This window comes from Moschus berezovskii, chromosome 22, assembly GCF_049115385.1.
Source record: "Moschus berezovskii isolate FMDL1 chromosome 22, NW_MosBer_1.0, whole genome shotgun sequence".
NCBI classification, from domain to species: Eukaryota; Metazoa; Chordata; class Mammalia; order Artiodactyla; family Moschidae; genus Moschus; species Moschus berezovskii.
In genome coordinates this window covers 50,611,234-50,631,572 of record NC_142481.1, presented here as the reverse complement: position 1 = coordinate 50,631,572, position 20,339 = coordinate 50,611,234, and the positions used below count along the sequence as shown (strand labels likewise).

Here is a 20,339-nt window from a genome sequence, read left to right as displayed (position 1 = left end):
TCTGCAAAAGATATATCAAGAGAATTAGAAGTCACAGTATGGAAGAAAATATTTGCCAAAAACACACCTGATAAAGGACTGTTATCCAGAATACACAAACAACCCTTAAAACTCAAGAGTAAGGAAACAATGACCCGATTTAAAAAGAGCTGACATGGTCAAGCCAGGCCCATCTGCCAGGCTGCCTCTGCTCGCCCTGCTCTGCACTGGTGCTGTCTCCATCTGGCTCTCCCACCCACACAATCCAACCACCAAGTCCTGGCTACAAAGGATGCTTACAACCTGAGCCCCCCAGTCTGGCTCTTCTCTACAGAAGGCATTATTATCCATTTATTTCCACTTTTTTCTACAAAGCTTTCCCCCAAACCACAGGCCCTAAAAGATACAACAGAGACTCTCAAAATGAACGAGAAGCTCGAGCTGCCCAACCCAGTGTCTCCCCACCAGCAAATCTCAGATGAACGACTCATCACACATGGCCATGAGGACCCCCAGGGTCCCTCCTTATTCCAATCTAGAACAAATCCCTTTCCCTCACCTTTCCTCAAACACCTCAGCATCCCAGTCTCTCTCTCCTAACACCCAGTTTACTAACGTCCCTTTTAACATGTCATTCAAACTGACCAATGTACTCAGCCATGGAAAGTCAACCAAAAACTATCTGTCCCTGTCGACTATATCCTGCTAATACAATCTTTAAGCATCAGCCTTAGGGTAGCATCACCATATGCAGACAACGACCAGGATTTCAACTTACTAAATCCTTCTTCCCTTCTAGCAAGGGCAGTTCTTCCAAATGCAACCTAGAAGGAAAACTCAACCCCACTTCAATTTCTTCTTGCTTGATTTGGTCCACAAAGATGATTTTGGAAGCTGAATTTGTCAACCAACTTATTTGCTTTCCCTCCTAGCTTTTTACCACCCACAAATCGAGTAAGCATGTTTTCTCATGTAAACTCGTGATAAAAAACACCAGAAGAACAAGGTTCAGAAGGAGGGGCTGTGCCAGGCCGCAACACCACAGGTCCACGCCTGTGCTCTCTGCAGAGAGGAAGCAGCTCTGTCCTCAGAGCAGGCTGCAGGCAGAAGCAGCCGCACCACCCCCCCATGCCCCCGTGCTGGGTGCCGCGGTGATAAGCCCCAACATACAGCTACCTACACAACAGAGAAGGTGAATGAGAAGAACACCACCTTGCTGGGTGCGCAGCAGACTCCCTTTCTGAGAAACTGTTATAACACTTTACAAATATACAATCTGGGGAACAGGTTTTCATTCAAAAGCTAGTAGGTTCGCTTCCAATTCTACTTCAAGAAAAGGTACACAGGAGAGCACAAATGCTCCCAGTGTTACTCTAGTAACCATGACTGCAGAGGCCCAGTGACCTACAGAAACAGTGCCAGCAAGCCAAGGCGCCTCTAGATGACCCCCAGGGTGGCCAGGTCAGGGCCTCCTGCCCAAGAATCTGAAGGGAGTGTCACCCTTCCGTGGGCCAGGCACGGAGGAGTCAATTAACTTTGCTGGCAGTAGCCGAGTATCACTGTGTTTTCTAACCAAAACGGGAATTTTTTTTCTATAAAAAGGCTCTATATACCCCATCAGAAAAATAAACTCACCCAAAAAAATCTGTTTATATTTCAATCTTCAACAGGCACTTTTCAACTGCCGTCACTCCTAAATATGGAGTCTTAAAAAATTCACATGTCCTACACAGCCAGATCTATAAGCGGCACAAAATTACATGTGTCCTGCCGTGGGAGGGAGCGCTTTCAGCACATCCGAGTTACGTGTGGTACAGCGCTCTGGCAGGGCATGCTGCCACTCAGCATCACCCAGGCCCTTTCCAACCCGCCACTGCAGTGACATTTACAGAAAATGCACACACATCAAGTAACTCCATGGGCTTTGGATACAAACAGAGCGTTAGGCACTCAGTATGCAAATACGTCCCCGAGTTATTTTAAAGTTTACACCTTACAAAAGATATGCCATAGTACCACACTGTTCCTGAGACATTTACTAAGCAGAGGAAAAATTTCTCTCGTAACCCCAGAGATTCAAGACCACACAGGCTGAGCTGACGGGTAACTTGATCTAGCGGCCCATCCTCAGAAAAAGAAGGGATCTTCCTGCAAGACTGGTTCTGACATGGCCAGAAGCTGGACTCAAACCACAGGCAACAGCATCTCCCCCATAACCAAACAGGTACCTTCAGAATCTGGCCCCACTTTTCCAAGCACCACTCAAACAGATTTGGGGAGTTAGTAAGTATTTAATCACATTGCATAGAAAAACTAGCAGCAGTTTCTAGAATCCAGGCAGCCTATCAGAGCTGTGTCCTGTATTTTAACTATTACGATCAGTAATCAAACCACCATTTGTCGGGTGTTCATAAAATAATAAACTACCACAAAGGAGTCTGTGCTGTGAGAGACAGGTGCTCAGTAGCTCGGCAGTATCCTACTCCTTGAGACCCCATGGGCTATAGCCTGCCAGGCAGCTCTGTTCATGGAATGTTTCAGGCAAGAATACTGGAGCAGATTGCCATTTCTTCCTCCAGGAAAGACAGGAGACAGGACAGGTGGGTAAATGTCGACTCCTGCCTTTGCACGTCCGCAGAACACAGCCCACTCTTCTCCCCTACTTTCTGGAAGAAATGCAGCTGAGGATAGGGAGATAGGCTCTATATTATGAAAGTAAAAACAGAATTAGGAGACAGAATCTTAAAATCAGGTCAGTTGTGCAGGTACCGACCACGGAAGGCAGAGACTGAAGGGACTCTCAAAACATCTGGTAAAGCTCATCACGCTTGCCCAACATAAATCGGGAGGCCATGCTGACATTTAAGCTCTGGTCTCCTTGACATTAGTAACAAAAAGGACTCTTCCTCTTGTTTTCAAACTGTCATGATGTCTATTAAACTACTCTTGCCTAGAAAATCCCATGAATGGAGGAGCCTGGTAGGCTGCAGTCCGTGGGGTCGCTAAGGGTTGGACACGACTGAGCGACCTCACTTTCACTTTTCACTTTCACACATTGGAGAAGGAAATGGCAACCCACGCCAGTGTTCTTGCCTGGAGAATCCCAGGGAAGGGGGAGCCTGGTGGGCTTTCGTCTATGGGGTCACACAGAGTCGGACACGACTGAAGTGACTTAGCAGCAGCAGAATGGAGAGCGTGCATAAAAAGAAGACAGCAAAGTCTCCAAAGTCTACTCGTAAATGTGCTACAGAAACATGAGTAGGGCAAACATGAAGGACAAAGCGACGTCTGGGAATCACCCTGCTTCCCAGGAGAAAAGCCTGCTTGAAAGCCAAGAAGGGACTTCCCTGGTGGTCCAGTAATTAAGACTACGCACTCCCAACACAGGGGCATGGGTTTGAACACTGGTCAGGGAACTAAGATCCCACACTGCGTGGCGTGGCCCAAACAACGAAAAGAACGATGACCCTCAAACACTTCTCAGGACCATCAGACTTAAACCCACTCCCTGCCCCTATTCTCCATACACGCTCTGGGGGACCAGCAGCACTGTGACAAGGCCAAGGCTGTGGGTATCCCCCACGTGGACATCAAGGCACTGAAGGAATTCAACAAGAATAAGAAGCTGGCCAAGAAGTACGATATGGTTTTGGCTTTGTCTGATCAAGTAGACCCCACAAACGTGGGGCCCAGGCCTGAAGAAGGCTGGCAGGTTCCCTTCCTTGCGGACCCACAGTGAGGACACGGAGGCCAAAGTGGATGAAGTGACGTCCTGGATCAAGTTCCAGCTGGAGATGGTGCTGGGTCTGGCAGTGGCTGCTGGCCCGGTGGAGATGACAGACAAGAAGCTCCGGCACAAAATCCACTTAGCTGTCAACTTCCTGGTATCACTGCTCAAGAGAAACTGGCGGAAATGTCCAGGTTTCATACATTAAGAGCACTGGGGATCAGTCCCCGCGCCAGTACTAAGGCACGGCTTCATAAACCCTAATTCACAAGCTAAGAAAGGTTCTACAGACCCCAGTGCTGATATAACCCCACCTCTGTGGCCTTCACTGTTGGATAACCTTTTCTCACTCTCTCCTTCCCTCAAACTACCCCACAAGAGTAAAAAACGTTTCCTAGAAAACAAAACTTTACTAAGAGTTCTCACTCTTCTAGAGAGCAAGGCCAAATCCTGGAGTCTGGAGAAACTCAGTTCACAGTGAACTCCTGCTGTGCTGTTCCCAGGACTGGAGCCCAAGACATGTGGACTCCCCCAGGCTCAGCCATATTCCCCAGAAACAGCAAAACCAGCCTTCATTTCGGCCCAAGCTCCTTCCCTGTGCTTCTCGGTCAGTAAGAAAAAATTACAGAGAAGCTGCCAGCAGTCACCCCTCTCCCCACCGTGGCAGTTACGTCGGCGTTATTAATAACCAAGCTCAGTGACCAGCAGCAGCAGCAGCTCCAAGACAAAGCCCACCCAGAGTAATCAGCCCACCGGCTTCTCTGCAGCTATGCTGGGCTTCGTCAATTAGGCCCTCATGTCCCTGCCAAACAAGTGGGGAGATGCTTTCATTTTGCAATAAGTAGTAAGTTACAGAAGCCATATCCACACTCTTTTTCATTGTGAAGGATTTAAGAGGCATTTTACGTGAGTTTTCTTACAGGGCAGCAGACGTTTTTCACATTAGTGAACAGTGCCTAAGATAAGTATGAGACCCACTGGTAGGCGAGGCCTGCAGCTGAGATCCAGGGCCGTCTGGATCAGGGCCACTGAGGAGGGGAGAGGCAGATTCCTGAGTCCCGTTTTAAAGCAGCTCTGGGTCAGACGACATCTGGAGGGAGGAGGATGAGAACATGTGTCTTCAGAGCTCCCCGGGCATCGCAGTCCAAGAACCACCAACACAGGTGTCCGCTCAGCTCTGAGCCCTCCTCACAGGCTGACAAGTCTCCCAGACATTCCACCACCAATTCGTGTTATCGGACCTCCTGAGTCCTAAAAGACACCCCTTCTTGGTGCCGATGAGGTGGCCACCCCGCGGTAGCGCCTGCTGCACTGTGAAGTAAGGATGGAGCCTGAGAACAAGTAGAAACCTCCAGACAAGACCCCTGGGCGCTGCTCAGAGCTGTGCCTGCAGTGCCATGGGAGAAGGCTCTAGGAACACACGCTCTCTGACTGGAAAGTCTACTTCTGGGCCAGTTTAAAAGTTACTGAATGATAAAAAATAAACCTAACTAAGACTGCTAAGAGCAGGTATGTGAAACATCCCTGGGCTGTGGCGTGGGAGGGGGCACTGAGGATTAGACAGGTGTTAATTCTCTTCGGAAAGAGATGGGAATACCAGACAACCTGACCTGCCTGTTGAGAAACCTGTATGCAGGTCAGGAAGCAACAGTTAGAACTGGACATGGAACAATAGACTGGTTCCAAATAGGAAAAGGAGTACGTCAAGGTTGTATATTGTCACCCTGCTTATTTAACTTATATGCAGAGTACATCATGAGGAACGCTAGGCTGGAAGAAGCACAAGCTGGAATCAAGATTGCCGGGAGAAATATCAATAACCTCAGATATGCAGATAACACCACCCTTATGGCAGAAAGTGAAGAGGAACTCAAAGGCCTCTTGATGAAAGTGAAAGAGGAGAGTGAAAAGGTTGGCTTGAAGCTCAACATTCAGAAAATGAAGATCATGGCATCTGGTCCCATCACTTCATGGGAAATAGATGGGGAAACAGTGGAAACAATGTCAGACTTTATTTTTGGGGGGGCTCCAAAATCACTGCGGATGCTGATTGCAGCCATGAAATTAAAAGACGCTTACTCCTTGGAAGGAAAGTTATGACCAACCTAGATAGCATATTAAAAAGCAGAGACATTACTTTGCCAACCAAGGTCCGTCTAGTCAAGGCTATTGTTTTTCCCGTGGTCATGTACGGATGTGAGAGTTGAACTGTGAAGAAAGCTGATCACCGAAGAATTGATGCTTTTGAACTGTGGTGCTGGAGAAGACTCTTGAGAGTCCCTTGGACTGCAAGGAAATCCAAACAGTCCATTCTAAAGGAGATCAATCCTGGGTGTTCATTGGAAGGACTTATGCTAAAGCTGAGACTCCAATACTTTGGGAACCTCATGCGACGAATTGACTCACTGGAAAAGAGTCTGATGCTAGGAGGGATTGGGGGTAGGAGACGGGGACGACAGAGAATGAGATGGCTGGATGGCATCACCGACTCGATGGACATGAGTTGGAGTGAACTCAGGGAGGCCTGGCGTGCTGTGATTCATGGGATCGCAAAGAGTCGGACACGACTAAGTGACTGAACTGAACTGAACATTCAGAAAACTAAGATTATGGCATCTGGTCCCATCACTTCATGGGAAATAGATGGGGAAACAGTGTCAGACTTAATTTTGGGGGGCTCCAAAATCACTGCGGATGCTGACTGAAGCCATGAAATTAAGAGATGCTTACTCCTTGGAAGGAAAGTTATGACCAACCTAGATAGCATATTAAAAAGCAGTGACGTTACTTTGCCAACCAAGGTCCATCTAGTCAAGGCTATGGTTTTTCCAGTGGTCATGTATGGTATGGATGTGAGAGTTGGACTGTGAAGAAAGCTGAGCGCCGAAGAATTGATGCTTTTGAACTGTGGTGTTGGAGAAGACTTTTGAGAATCCTTTGGACTGCAAGGAGATCCAACCAGTCCATTCCAAAGGAGATCAGTCCTGGGTGTTCATTGGAAGGACTGATGCTAAAGCTGAAGTGCCAATACTTTGGCCACCTCATGCGAAGAGTTGACTCACTGGAAAAGACTCTGATGCTGGGAGGGATTGGGGGCAGGAGGAGAAGGGGACGACAGAGAATAAGATGGCTGGATGGCATCACCAACTCGATGGACAGGAGTTTGAGTGAACTCCGGGAGTTGGTGATGGACAGGGAGGCCTGGGCGTGCTGTGATTCATGGGGTCGCAAAGAGTTGGACACGACTGAGCGACTGAACTGAACTGAATTCTCCCTAGATTGTAGGTGCAATCTACAAATGGCAATCCAATCGAAATCCCATTAGAATGGTTAAGGACAGAACCTGAAACAGTGATCCTAAAGCTCTTATGAAAACAACGAGTGCACGACAAAGAAATTTTTTAAGGAAATGAGGAAAACCTTCTGGCTATAAAACCATATAGCAATTAACATGGAGCAATTCTAGAACAGGTGCAAACAGAAGATCTAGGAGTCAGAAGAAAACTTGGAAGCATCAGACCTTTCTGGGCCGTGTGTGAACAAACGCACTCGTGTGTGCGTGTGTGTGTGCACACGCGGGCCTCTAGCCCACTCTGCAGGCACGTGTGTGCACATACGCTCAGGCACGTGTTGCTCTAGTGTTTCGTGCATATACTATATCTCCATCCATGATTTCCTAAAAGCAGTATTTCTTTAGGGTCTGTTCCGAAAGGTGAATGGAGTCGATGGCAGGCGTGCAACAGGAAGCTGCTAACGCTCCGGCCAGCATGGCCTTGCTCGCCCCGCCCTCCCCACCGGACCACCCCAATCTGCTCTGGGAGCCCTCGAGGCTGCTGTCTCACATCCAGGAGCTTGTTGCTGACCGCTCGACAGAAAGTCTCTATGCTGGACACAAGCTCACAGCTCGTACAGCTGCCATGACTCCCCACTATCCTGGTGGCGTCACTCCCGCTAGAGAAGGCTTCCTACTTGCCATGCTCAGGCAGTCCCTCTCTTGTGGCTTCTGGGGTATGGCTCACTGAGGACCCCTCCCTGAGACACCTGCCCCCTACCCATGGTGTTCACAGACCCTGTAACAGCAGGAGAAGAGGCCACACGAGGCACGCTGTCCTGGCCATCTTATGGACCACGCTGGGCTGGGTGGCGCGGGGGCTACAGCCCAGAACCTAACAAGGGGAGTGGAGGCAAACAGAGGAAGAGGCGAAGCCAGGGACACAGCCTCCATCCCCTGACTTCTACCCCGCAGGGACCAGGGCTCTGGTCAGTTGCACAGCTGCACCCTGACACTGAGCTCTTCCTAGAGCTCAGCACAGCCCTGCCCCTCTGCTCATCTCCTCACTGAGAACCAGAGACCATGGCCCAGAAGGCAGGCTTGGAAAAAAATCCATCAGACAAAAAAAGACAAGAAATAAAGCACCTAACACTTTCCCTGCCACACCACTCCACCCAGGCTGGAACAGAGGGGCCGAGCTGTCTCTGCACCTCTGTATTAGCATGGAGCAGGCTCTACAAAAAAATCACTGCAGATGCTGATTGCAGCCATGAAATTAAACGACGCTTGCTCCTTGGAAGGAAAGTTATGACCAACCTTGATAGTATATTAAAAAGCAGAGACATTACTTTGCCAACCAAGGTCCGTCTAGTCAAGGCAATGGTTTTTCCCGTGGTCATGTATGGATGTGAGAGTTGGACTGTGAAGAATGCTGATCGCCGAAGAATCGATGCTTTTGAACTGTGGTGTTGGAGAAGACTCTTGAGAGTCCCTTATACTGTAAGGAGATCCAACCAGTCCATTCTAAAGGAGATCAATCCTGGATGTTCATTGGAGGGACTGATGCTAAAGCTGAAACTGCAATACTTTGGCCACCTCATGCGACGAGTTGACTCACTGGAAAAGACAATGATGCTGGGAAAGGTTGGGGGCAGGAGGAGAAGGGGACGACGGAGAATGAGATGGCTGGATGGCATCACCGACTCTGTGGACATGAGTTTGAGTGTACTCGGGGAGTTGGTGATGGACAGGGAGGCCTGGCGTGCTGTGATTCATGGGGTCGCGGAGAGTCGGACACGACTGAGCGACTGAACTGAACTGAACTGAGGCTCTACAATGTTTCTTACAGAATTCTCCGCCTTCAGTTACAATCAACAATGAAGTAAAGACCTGCTCAGCAGGAACAACTTCTGACTCAGGACGGAGGCTTCAAATGCTTTGCAAGCGTCACCGAGCTAACAGCAGCAGAACACAGTTCGAGTGGGACTTTCAGCTGGGGCTAGAGTCCGTGGCCACGGGGAGCCCTGCAAAGGGCAGTGACTGTACATCCCCAGTGCCTCCCTGCTTCCTTGGAACTAACACCTGTAACAGACGTGGAAAGTCTGAAGGCCACGAGACAGCACATGTCACACACAGTCTGGCAGGTCACTGAGGGGACAACCCACCACGTGCTGCTACCACCACCATCAGGCCTGGACGAATGTGCTTCCCTAGAGCCACTTGCTGTGAACTCCAAATGCTGGCAGGGGACAGGAGCGGGCCCAGGGGTTGGGCTCATCACCCAGCACCTCACCTGACTTGCTCCCAGGTCTTGGTGGCCAAATGCAGCACCCAGAGGTCCTTGTAGTGGTAAAACTGCTCTCCGTCAGGAGAGGCAAACTCCCCACCGAAGATCCACACCTGCCCACCACCCTGGGGCACCACCACGGCCTGTTGAGAGAATGGTGATGGGTCAGAGCACAGCCAGACAGCTTTCGGTCCAACTGGAGACCTGTCCTGGTCACTCAGTTCCAAGCCCACACCCCAGTCTCAAAGGCCTGCCCCTCTGGTTCTGCTGAAGGTCCAGGACTCACAGGTCACACGGGACCATGCAGGAGTGCCTGGGCCGACAGAGTCACAAAGTCATTGGAGGCCAGTGGCCAATGGAGCCCCTCCCTGGAGTGCCCCCCACCCAGGGAGGGCATGGCTGCGGAGACAGTCTCAACTTGGCTGCTTTTATGTGAACTGCGTGAGGGGACAGACTTCACAGAAATCACTTCTTCTGCCAGTACCCCAAAAATGTGGGGGTGCTGCCTAGTCAGTGAATGCCTGCAGGGGGCAGATGGCGAGCCAGCCTGCCCCGGTGTCACCAGTCCCAGGGCTCTGGCAGCAAAGCAGGCCACAGGGCACGTCTTCACACCAAGTGGCCAAGGGCTCAGAAGCAGTGTCCACGGCAGCAGGCACAGTGTGGCTGGGGCAGGAGAAGTGGGCTGGGGCAGCTGGACACCAGGTGCTCCCAAGCATTCTGGGTGAATGCCTCCTGCCCCAGCAAACCTCCACAGACAAGCACACACTGGGCAGTCAGACAGTGGTTCCCAGGATGCCACCTTCAGGCACCCTCAGAGCACCCCAGGCTTTCACTGCAGCACAGGCTGTCACTTAACTAAGCTTAATGCCGCAGAACTATGGCTTTATCACCATGCTGTCCCTGCCCTGGACTAACTGGAGGATCCTGGTGACACACGCAAGGTGATGTGGCCCCCCACGCCATTTCCACTCAGTTCTATGAATCCTCTCGGCATTGACCTATCAGAAGACAAATCAGCTTCCTGTGACTCTAAAACCCCAGTGATTGTAAGGAACTATTTCAAATCTTTAACCCAGACAAGAAAATTAGCTTAGGCACAAACTTAACACATTTTTCTGAGTTTAATGAAGTTTGGGTGGTATATTCATATTGTGCGATACAACGTGGTTTTGAAATATCTTATTATAGGAAGTATTTAATGCCTGGGATAGTGTTACAAATACTGCATCAACTGGAAAGAACAGAACAAAGAAAATATACACACACACATGTATGTGCTCAGTTGTGTCCAACTCTTTGCAGCCCCATTGACTGTAGCCTGCTGGGCTCCTCTGTCCATGGGATTCTCCAGGCGAGAATATAGGAGTGGGTTGCCATCTTCTCCTCCAGGGGATCTTCCCGATGAGGGATGGAACCCACATCTCTTGTGTCTCCTGTACTGCAGGCAGATTTTTTTCCACTGAGCCCCCTGGCCCTCTTTGGAGTGATTATGTATTTGAAAATAAAGCAATAAAAATAAACTCCTTGACATACATATATTCACACACACTTATACATACTCATGGTGGTTTTGAAGTAATGGTTTAGACGGACTGACGGCCAATGGTCCCTGGACCTAACAAAGGTCAAACACTGTCCAGTGACCAAAGCAGGATGGCTCTGCTCCCAGGCCGAGGCAGGGCTTCCCCTACCAGTGTCTACGTTCCTACGTGTCACACAAGGCTGGACGCTTCCCAGGCATTTGAGTTTATGTGCCGTCTATGGGGTCGCACAGAGTCGGACACGACTAAAGTGACTTAGCAGTAGCAGCAGCAGCTGTCGTTTTCAATGGAATAAAATCATGTCCAGAAAACCTTAAGGTCACAACTCTCCCTCCAAAGGCCAAAAAAAGGCACAATGGAGTCCAAAACAACATACAGACTCTGACTGGATTCTGATGTCAGCCACTCGCATCAGCTTTGTGAAAGTCGAGTCCTAACAACTTGCCAGGTCACCAGAACCAAAGAAAACAGAACCCAGGGGACACAATAAAAAACGGCAAATGTGTCCTTTTTGTTGGTGCATCTCAGCCCTGGAAGTGTGCCTCACGTGTAAAAAATGCTCAGTTCCCAATGAACAAGCCACCCCTGTTGCTCAGGTGGAACGTGACACAGCTGTGACTGAGCTGCAAGGAAATGCCTTCTGCAGCTACCATGGGCACAATTCCAATCACCCAGAAGTAGTCATTCTGTAAACACTGACTACTTACTGCTCATGTACACACAAAGGCTGATGAGAAGAGAGGTGACTCTTTTTTTAAACCATAGGGAACTGTTTATTCTGTTTGCAAGAACGCATTTTGTTTCAAGTGAGTTATTGCTTTGGGAAAAACAAACCATCAGATGAGTAAGAAGAGGTGAACTTCACCTGCGCCCAAACCCCTCCTCCCCCACACTTCAATTCTCAACAGTCCTGCTCAGTCCATCCAAACAGGAGCATCTGAACATTCTACCCAGGGAGGGTCCCGGGAGGGCAACACCAGGCAAGACCTGACAAGTGAGGTCCAAGAGGTTGTTGGGCGCACCTTCAGTGGGCCTGTGGCCCACTCCTTTCTCTCACCAGCTGTATTAATTTTAGAAAATGGCATTAAAATTTCAAATTACATGCTAAAATAAACTTCACCTCCCAAAAACCTAGGATCTCAGAGAAATGACAGAATGATGGGTGCACATATAAGCTTTCTCTTTCTACTCCTTCTGCCCGATTGATTAAACAGAAGATAAAGAATATGGCTTCTGTTATCACATTCATTAAACTAGTCCAAAATGAGGAAATTTTTATACCTCAAAATATAATGTAGTGGAATTTGAACTGTAATGACCTCTAGGCAAAAGACTTCTCCCCCAATATTCTGTTTCCCATAGCTCTGATTTGTTGGAAAATTCAGAGTAAATAGCAAGCCAACCTTACCTACAGGGATAATATTAAGTCCCAGACTCAAAAAGTACTCACAAGATATGCATATGAATCAGAGCCTGCCCAAATGACTAAATTAAAATCTCAAAGACTCTTCTGATACTAGTTCTTCAAAGACAGTTAATAACTAATTGAAACGGGTAAGAAAATACCAAAGGAGCGCCTCAGCCTGCATGCCTGGGGCCCGGGAACTGTCCGGGCATCGGGCGGGGGCACTTAGGAGTACTCCTTGCTTGACCAGGACAGGATTTGGTGCTTAGCCTCGAGGCCTGGGTGAACAAGTTCTCAGAGCTGGAGTAGGCTCAGGTGAATGGACTCAAACTTATCGAGAGCCATTTACTAATTAAAACCCAGGCTTACCAAGATCTAGTTTCTAAATCAAAAAGCAGGGCACGTATTTCTTTCAAAATATGAACCAGTCCAAATGGCTGCAAGCCTAGCTGTGCACGAGACGTCGATGCAGTTCAGGCAGGCAGGTCCCCCTTGCGGACCCAATATCAAATCAGGACGCTACTTCTGAGCACTGAATCAGAAGAACCACAGTGTGGAGGAATGTTTCAGTCACGCCCTGGGAGGCTGAAACTGGAGAGGTTTCACTCTTTCAAACTACCTTTTGAGCCCCAACACTGTTTCAAATACTTAGTTATAAGAATGAACAAGAGGACTTCGTTGGTGGTCCAGTGGGTGGGAGTCCGCCTGCCAGTGCAAGGAATATGGGTTCTATTCCTGGTCTGGGAAGATTTCACATGACGCGGAGCAACTGAGGCTGTGTGCCACAACTACTGAGACCGCATGCCCAAGGGACTATGCTCTGTGATGCGAGAGGCCACTACAATGAGAATGCACCGCAACTAGAGAGCAGCCCTCGCTCTGCTCAACTAGAGAAAAGCCCACGCAGTAACGAAGACCCAGCACAGTCAAAAAATAGAAAAAACACGTTCCAGGCAGAGGCAGCAGAGTGAGGAGGCTGCCAGCTCAAAAGCCCATCACGGAATCCTGCGTCAGTCAGGACCCCAGCATGAGAAGAGGGGGCGCTGATGGTCACACGGACACGTACCTGGTGAGCACAGCGCCTCGGAGGTGGGTTGGGGATCTCCACTTTGGTCCAGCTGTCCTTCCTGATGTTGTAGATGTAGAGTTCGTTATACAGAAAAGTCTGCAGGAAGGAAGAGGAACTTCAGTGTTACGAACGATGCTTCCACACAAGCAACGGCAAGCAGAAGGTAGAGCTCAATCACTAGCCCTCCCTGGGCAGTGTGCTTCCTAAGGCCAGTTCCTGGACCCTCCAGGATGGTGACACAAAGTCAAAGACCACCTCTGGACCACCACACAGGGAAGCTGAACTCAGGACTCTGGAACTATTTCATCTGTAGCTCTGAAACACAGGGCTATCTGGTATGCTCAAAAATAAAACTTACAGTTTTTATGATGTTATCAATTGCTCTACCATGTGTCAGCACTTTGCCTATTCAAACACCTCTGGAAACTTACCATGAGGAAGGGCAGCAGGGTGCTGGCCCACCTCATGCAGGCAGGAAGAGCTGTGACCCTGAAGGGCCCGCAAGGATCGTGGTAGCTTGTCAAGGACCACACCACAGGCCAGTCCTGCCGTGTGAAGGCAGGATACATGAGGGGGGAGTTAAAGGACCAATGGGTATTTTACATCAGTGCCTAAAAGGAATTTTTCTCTAAATGAGACTCATGAAAATTTGAAGGGAAAGAATAAAATATATACTTTACTTTTTGGCCATTGAAATATTCACCTCCGAAAAGGATTAATTCATCTTTCTCAGGATGAGTGGAGAGGGAGGCATTTAACCTGCAAGAGACACAAGCAGCAGCTCAACACAAAAACCAAACCATGTGACACCCAAACCAACGGCCTGTCTCTCTCCCTCCACAGGCTGCGCCACTGGGGACCAGCCTGTCCTGAACTTCTGGAAAAGAGGAGCCAGGGCTGAGGACGGAAGCTGAGGCACCACCCTTAATCCCAGCCTCACCCTCAGGATACTGACACCCAGGCTAGCCTCCCAGGAGGGCCCAGGGCCTCTCAAACAGCATCTGGCTAAAAATCATCAGGCGGGCTGGGGTGTAGGGTCTACTCCTGTGCCACTCTTCCCAGAGCTTTCCTGCCTTACAGCTCTGTCCTCTTACATCACAATCTAACTGTCCTCAGAGGTCCACTATTCAAACATTTCAACATACATCCCAGACTGTTTCCATGTGGAAAACGCAAACACCTTTCTGCTTACTTTCACACGTGAGGACAAGGCAATAGCTCTACAGGAATTTTAAGTGTGCCCTGACATCTCGGCAGGAAGCATTGAAGGGTATGGCCACGAGGAGGGAAAACATTCTCTGTGCAGAAGCCCCTGGGGCAGTGTTCCCGAGGTGTCCTCTACCACATCAATGCCAAACGATGCTTCTCAAAGGGAAAGGGAAAACTGTTTGTTTTTTGTTGTTGTTAACTGGGGATTTATTATACACAGAGACATTCTATCGGCTGAGAAACTCTGCAGTCAAACCCTCAAGTCAAAATAGTGCAGCCTGGTCTCCAATACAACCGAGCACCTCACCCTCATGCTCCCATTAAATTACCTCTGAGCAAAGACGTGAGGATATACACACTTAAACTTGGTGATTTTCATGGATTTTTCCTGTAATTCGATGGACTAGTAGGAAGCGAGATGGTACTGAGGTGACCCCTGAAAGGTCTGTGTCCCAGCAGATCTCAGCTCTAACACCTGCCCTTTTTCTTCAGGAGGCTGCCCAGTGACCTGATGACCTAGGGCACTGCCAAGGTTTCAAATTATACTGGAACATTACATCTGGCTTTTAGGGCAACATACTTTAAGGCAAATGTCATCCAAAAAAAAAAAAAAATCAACCCACATTCAAAGTGAGTTCCCTCAGGCGTCCTGCACAGAGGTAAAGCCTTCACGATCTCATGGATTTATCTGCTTCAACAATTCATATGAACATGTCCCCCTACCACATGTGACCCGTAGGCTTGACCCAAAGATACCATGACAAATAAAATGAATATAAAGCCTGACTCCCAGGGGAATTTATGAACTGAAGGACAGAAGGGATCTTTGGGAGCCTAGGGAAAGCCCCTGGTGTCGCTCAGGAGTGAGCACACTGCTCCTGACCCTGAAAGGTAACCACCACAAGCCAGGGCCGAGGTTGTGGGATTCAGGCCATGCCCTGCACCCCACTGAGGCAGAGGGGACACTCCACCACCTCCCTTCCTGACATGCTGGGCCAAGGCCTCCACTCAGGCCTGAAGGAAATGAAGCAAATCATTTCTCAGCTTAACAAAACAGCCCTGGATGCTTGGGTAGTTAGGCATTTCCCATTCTCCAAAGGGCATGCATCTCCTCATCAGGGTCACTTGGCCTCCCTGGGCTCCTAGCTCGAGGTGCTCTGTGTCCTGGCCCTGCCTGCCCGGAGCAAGGATAAGAATGACGGAGCCCTGGGTCCTGCATCAAACCAGAGAACTGCTGGCATTCAAGAGCTGAGGAGGCAAGAACGAAGAGATAAGGAGCCAGGGAAAAACCACAGCCTGCTCCTTCCTCCTTCTTCCACCAGGTCTGAAATCCTACAAAAGATACGGGAACTCCTCACATAAACTACAAACCCATCTATAATGGCTTACAGTTTTATGTTTAATGGTCACGCTTCCCACATGAGAACATAAAAGTGCTGTGAACGAGCACAGTGAAAAGCATCGTGATTTTTTAACTTTTGTACCTCTGAGGAGCCTTTAAAAACCTCAGACACATGGAGAAGGAAATGGCAACCCACTCCAGTACTCTTGCTCGGGAAATCCCATGGACAGAGGAGCATGGCAGGCTACAGTCCATGGGGTCACAAAGGGTTGAACATGACTTAGCAACTAAACAACAACAACATATATGCATGCATGTACAACCGAGGCACTTTGCTGTATGTCAGAAACTAATACAACATTGTTTAAAAAAAACACAACCCTCAAACACAGATCGTCACCAGATGGGGTTTCAAACCCACATAACCTCCCTGAAGAGCAGCAGTGCCGGGGGACCTCTTCTCCGTGTTTCCATGTGACAACAGAGTTGAGTTGCCTTCCTTCCACTTGTCAGAGACAGAAGTGAAAAATAAGCCTTGTCTTGTAGGAGCTGATCTAGTAGATTCTAATGATGGAAATGCCCCAAGTGCCCAGTTACTTATGAAAACATGGTGCCTGTTTCAAGCACCTTTCCAATTTCTACCAGAAAACTGTCAGAAGCTACCCTGTAGCTTGCTTACCGTGGGGAAGGTGGTGAGCAGGGTGTCTCCACGACCTGAGTCTTTCTGGCATCGAGAGTCTGGAAGTGGGCTATGAGGGCTTCCAGGTCCTCCTGAAGACAGACAAGCAGTTACACATGGCCAAATGCCTGGGTCAGCTCTCCTCAGACCCCCTGACCTGACCGGAATTAGAACTTGTTCCTTCCATTTAAAAGTCACAGAACCTGACACAGGCACACTCAGAACCTGAGATTCCGGCACATGGCACATGCGTCATCTCATTCCAAACCCTCACTCCCCACACCCACCAAAGGCCTTCTTCTGAGACAAGCCCACCCAATTTCACACCAACATCTTCAATCACCGCTGGAAACCGAGGCCCGGGCCACCACACCAGCCTGCTTTGTTGTCCGCAGAGCAGGGTCTAACGTTTCTAAGTTCATTTATTTAGTTTCCACCTTCTACCAACATAACAAAATGTAAGTTCCAAGTGACCCAGACACGTCAGTCTGCTTACTGACATGTGCCTGCACACTGCGGGGGTCTCGTCAACTACCAGCTGCAACCAACCTGTGTAAGATCATCTCCACCGTTACAACTACAGATTTAGAGGTTAAGGTGCCTATTTCTGTACACGGCTGGACAGTGCTGGAACTCAGACTTCCACCCCCAGTCCCTGCATTTATACTAGTGTCCCCCAGCCCACAGGGATGCTGACCCGTCTATCACGGGAAAGTCTCCCACCTGCCCGTCAATGCTCATCCCAGCACCTGGCTCATGCTGACACCTGGTATCTGTCCCTCATCGTTCCTCCCCACTTCACCTCATGCCAGCTCTCCCCCAGCTTTCACACTCTGCAGGGCCTGAAAGTCAGTGAGGTGTCCTTCCTGCACCTACAAACACTTTCAGGCCATTCTTCCTCCCTCACCCACCTCATATCTCACCCCACCTCCTCACTCTCCAGCTGCCCAGGCTCCCTCTTGGCTCCTTTCAGCAGAACATCACTTGCCCTGGGCTTGAACAGCCACATGCAACCCCCCTCCCCACTGTACCCCCTTCACCTCCCGGAAGCAGCCACTGTCTGGAACTGAGGATTCCTGACTCTTAGGCATTTCTCTCTATACTTTCACTACCTGTCAGTGAAGTTGCTCAGTCGTGTCCGACTCGTCGCGACTCCATGGATTGCAGCCTACCAGGCTCCTCCGTCCATGGGATTTTCCAGGCAAGAGTACTGGAATGGGTTGCCACTGCCTTCTCCATTAATGTATCCCTAAGCTCTGTACCTTCCTGTCTCAAGTTTTCCAATTCCATGTAAATGTCATCACACTGAATATTCCCTTGGACTTGCTTCTTTGCTTTACCCTGCTGAAAGAGCAGTCTGATGCCCCGGGTCTGTTCGCTGTCATGGTGGCAGTGCCACACGGCTTCTCCACCCATTCTGCTGCTGCTGAACATCTGACTCAACTTCAAAACTTTACAGGAAATACTACCATGGCTGTTGGAGGACCTGTCTTTGTGGAGTTGGAGGTAATTTTTCCAAGCTAAATCTTTATGTATGCAACTGCTATGTTGTATCTGCCACTCTTGTATGTACTGACAATTTAAGACCCAACTGACTACTAATTTGCACCCTCACAAGAGTCCACAGAAACACCTGTCATCCTGTTACTTCCGTGTAACAGCCATCCTGCTGACTTCAAGACCCAAGTGCAAAACACGCCCCTTTAGGTACTAAAGACAAGTTACTGAACCACTGGTTCTTTCCAGGAAGGGACAGGTGAACAAGGGACTACCGGAACCTTGATGAACTCAGAGGTTCCAGTCCAGTGTCATTACCTTCCTTAAGGCAGAAGAAAAGATGGAAACAAGGTGGGAGGAGGGCATGGTTGCGACAAGCAGGCCTGGAGGGAGAGCTGCTGTATCAGTCATGGGGCGAGTGGCACTGATGTGCCCTGGGCTAGGTCAGCAGGAAGCACTGAACCCCCGTCACTCGAGAGCAGGAGTGACCATGGTGTCTCTGGTTGGGAGCAGGCCTGGTCGCAGCCTCCGTTAGAAGCACAAGCCCTGCCGTCTTCTAACCAAGACTTTGGGGTCTTCCCGGGACAGACCACCCCATCCCACCCCATGGCACACCCCCGTAATGTCCTCCGCCTCCCTCTTGTCTGTAGAAAAACTAGCCTCCCAGGCCTTCTCGAGTTCCAAAGGGTAAATTTAATCAGAAGAGTGAGAAACTGCAGAAAACAGTCAAGCAAGACAAAATAAAAGTAACTTAGCCTTAAAGTCAGGACTTTTAGTTTCTCTCCAAGGCCTACAGATAATATTCTGAGCCATGTCCACTGAGCTGTTTTGCAGACACTGAAACCCCTACCAGGTGGAAGAAGTTAACTGCATGCTGGCCACAAGGATGGAGACCCCAGACCAGCTGGAATCAGAAGGTTGATAACGTTGATTCCCAATTACTTAACCATCAACCAACCAGAATGTCCACGAGCTGATGCTGCGACAGCCCCCTCCCTCACCCTGTCTTTAAAAACCTTCCCTGAAAGCCTTTGGGGAGTGAGCTGCTGAGGAGGCAAAGCCCAGGAGATGCAGGTCGCCCAGACAGGGTGAAGAAATAGGGCTTCAGCAGGACCATGCAGAAGGGGAGGAATCAATCTGTGTGACCGCCACCTGCATGCAGATGTCACCAGGTATCTGAGACATGAGTTCTGTGTTGGGCAGAACTCTAAGTTGTCCCTAAAGACCGCCAGCTTAGTCCCTCCCCCCTCTACCCAGCTGAAAAATGACAGCAGATGGAGAGAGAAAGACCCCAACCTCATTATTTGACAGATGACGAAATGGACACATGAATGCCTTAGGAAGAAAAGGGACAAGGGTATGTGGTCAAGAGCTCTGGATGTGAGATGTCTGGTCAAATTTCAGCTCCCGGCCACCTCACAGCTGACCTGCGTAACCTGTTAGCTTCTGATTTCCTGACTGTCAGGTGGATATGCCAAAGCTACCTAATTCAACTGGCTGTGAGAAAGCCCAGAGAGCACAAAGCCTAGAGGCAGCAAACACTCATTAACCATTATAAACTGTCCTGGGTTAGGGAGTCCCTGAGCAACAGTCAGGAACAGAGCGCAATTAGGAACAGAGCTCTCGCCTCTAAGTTTAGCACTGACCCATCTGCAGACCCTGCTAAAGATGAGGAGAGAAAGAGGGTAGGAGAGGAAGGAGGGAGGGAGCGAGAGGAAGGGAGAGACAGAGGGAGACAGGGACAGACACAGAGAAAGACCCGTGGTCACCATCGACCGTTATGGAACTTCCCACAGTCCCACTCACTCCACCGACGCTCACTGCTCAGGGCTGCCCTGAGGGTCACGCGCCCCGCTTAAAGCCGAGGGCTGAGGCTTGCAGAGGTGCTCCGGCTCAGCCCGGCCGCCGCCAGCGCCCCTCACAGGAGTGCCCGGATACGCCCGCGACCCCGGACGAAAGAAGTCTGACTGCCCCCAGGGCCCGCTCACCTCCTCCTTCCGCGAGCGCTTGGACACTTTCTTCTCCATCTTAGCGGCCGTCTTCTCGGCCCCGCGGCCCTTCTCTTTCTTGCCCTTTTTGCCCATCGCTCCGGGTCGAAGGAGGCTTCTGAACCACCAGCGACTCTAGCGGCGCGCGGCGCGCAGGAAATACGTGCTGGGGGCGCGCAGAGAGCGCGTCACTTCCGGTTTGCCTCGCGCGCGCGCGCGCGCGCGCGTTTCCTGGCAGGTGGTGCGGCCTGAGCCTGGGTCTGGGCTTGGGGATGGCTGTTTCCGTAGTCCTTCATGGTTCGCCTATACAAACGGGCCTGGAGGCCTCGGGCTCTGGATGGTGCC

The 20,339-nt window shown here is 49.9% G+C and overlaps 1 protein-coding gene across 1 annotated transcript in view; it reads right to left on the bottom strand.

Annotated features, from left to right (window-relative positions):
- The window catches only part of KLHDC4 (kelch domain containing 4), a 34,882-nt gene extending 14,743 nt beyond the window's left edge, over nucleotides 1-20,139 (bottom strand). The window contains exons 1-5 of the mRNA XM_055412986.2: nucleotides 19,995-20,139; nucleotides 16,510-16,601; nucleotides 13,960-14,038; nucleotides 13,277-13,375; nucleotides 9,271-9,407 (exon numbers count right to left, since the gene is read on the bottom strand). Of these exons, the coding sequence (XP_055268961.2) occupies nucleotides 9,271-9,407; nucleotides 13,277-13,375; nucleotides 13,960-14,038; nucleotides 16,510-16,601; nucleotides 19,995-20,090 (503 nt within the window). The 5' untranslated portion in view covers nucleotides 20,091-20,139. The remainder of the gene's footprint in view (nucleotides 1-9,270; nucleotides 9,408-13,276; nucleotides 13,376-13,959; nucleotides 14,039-16,509; nucleotides 16,602-19,994) is intronic.
- Nucleotides 20,140-20,339: the final 200 nt, after the last annotated feature.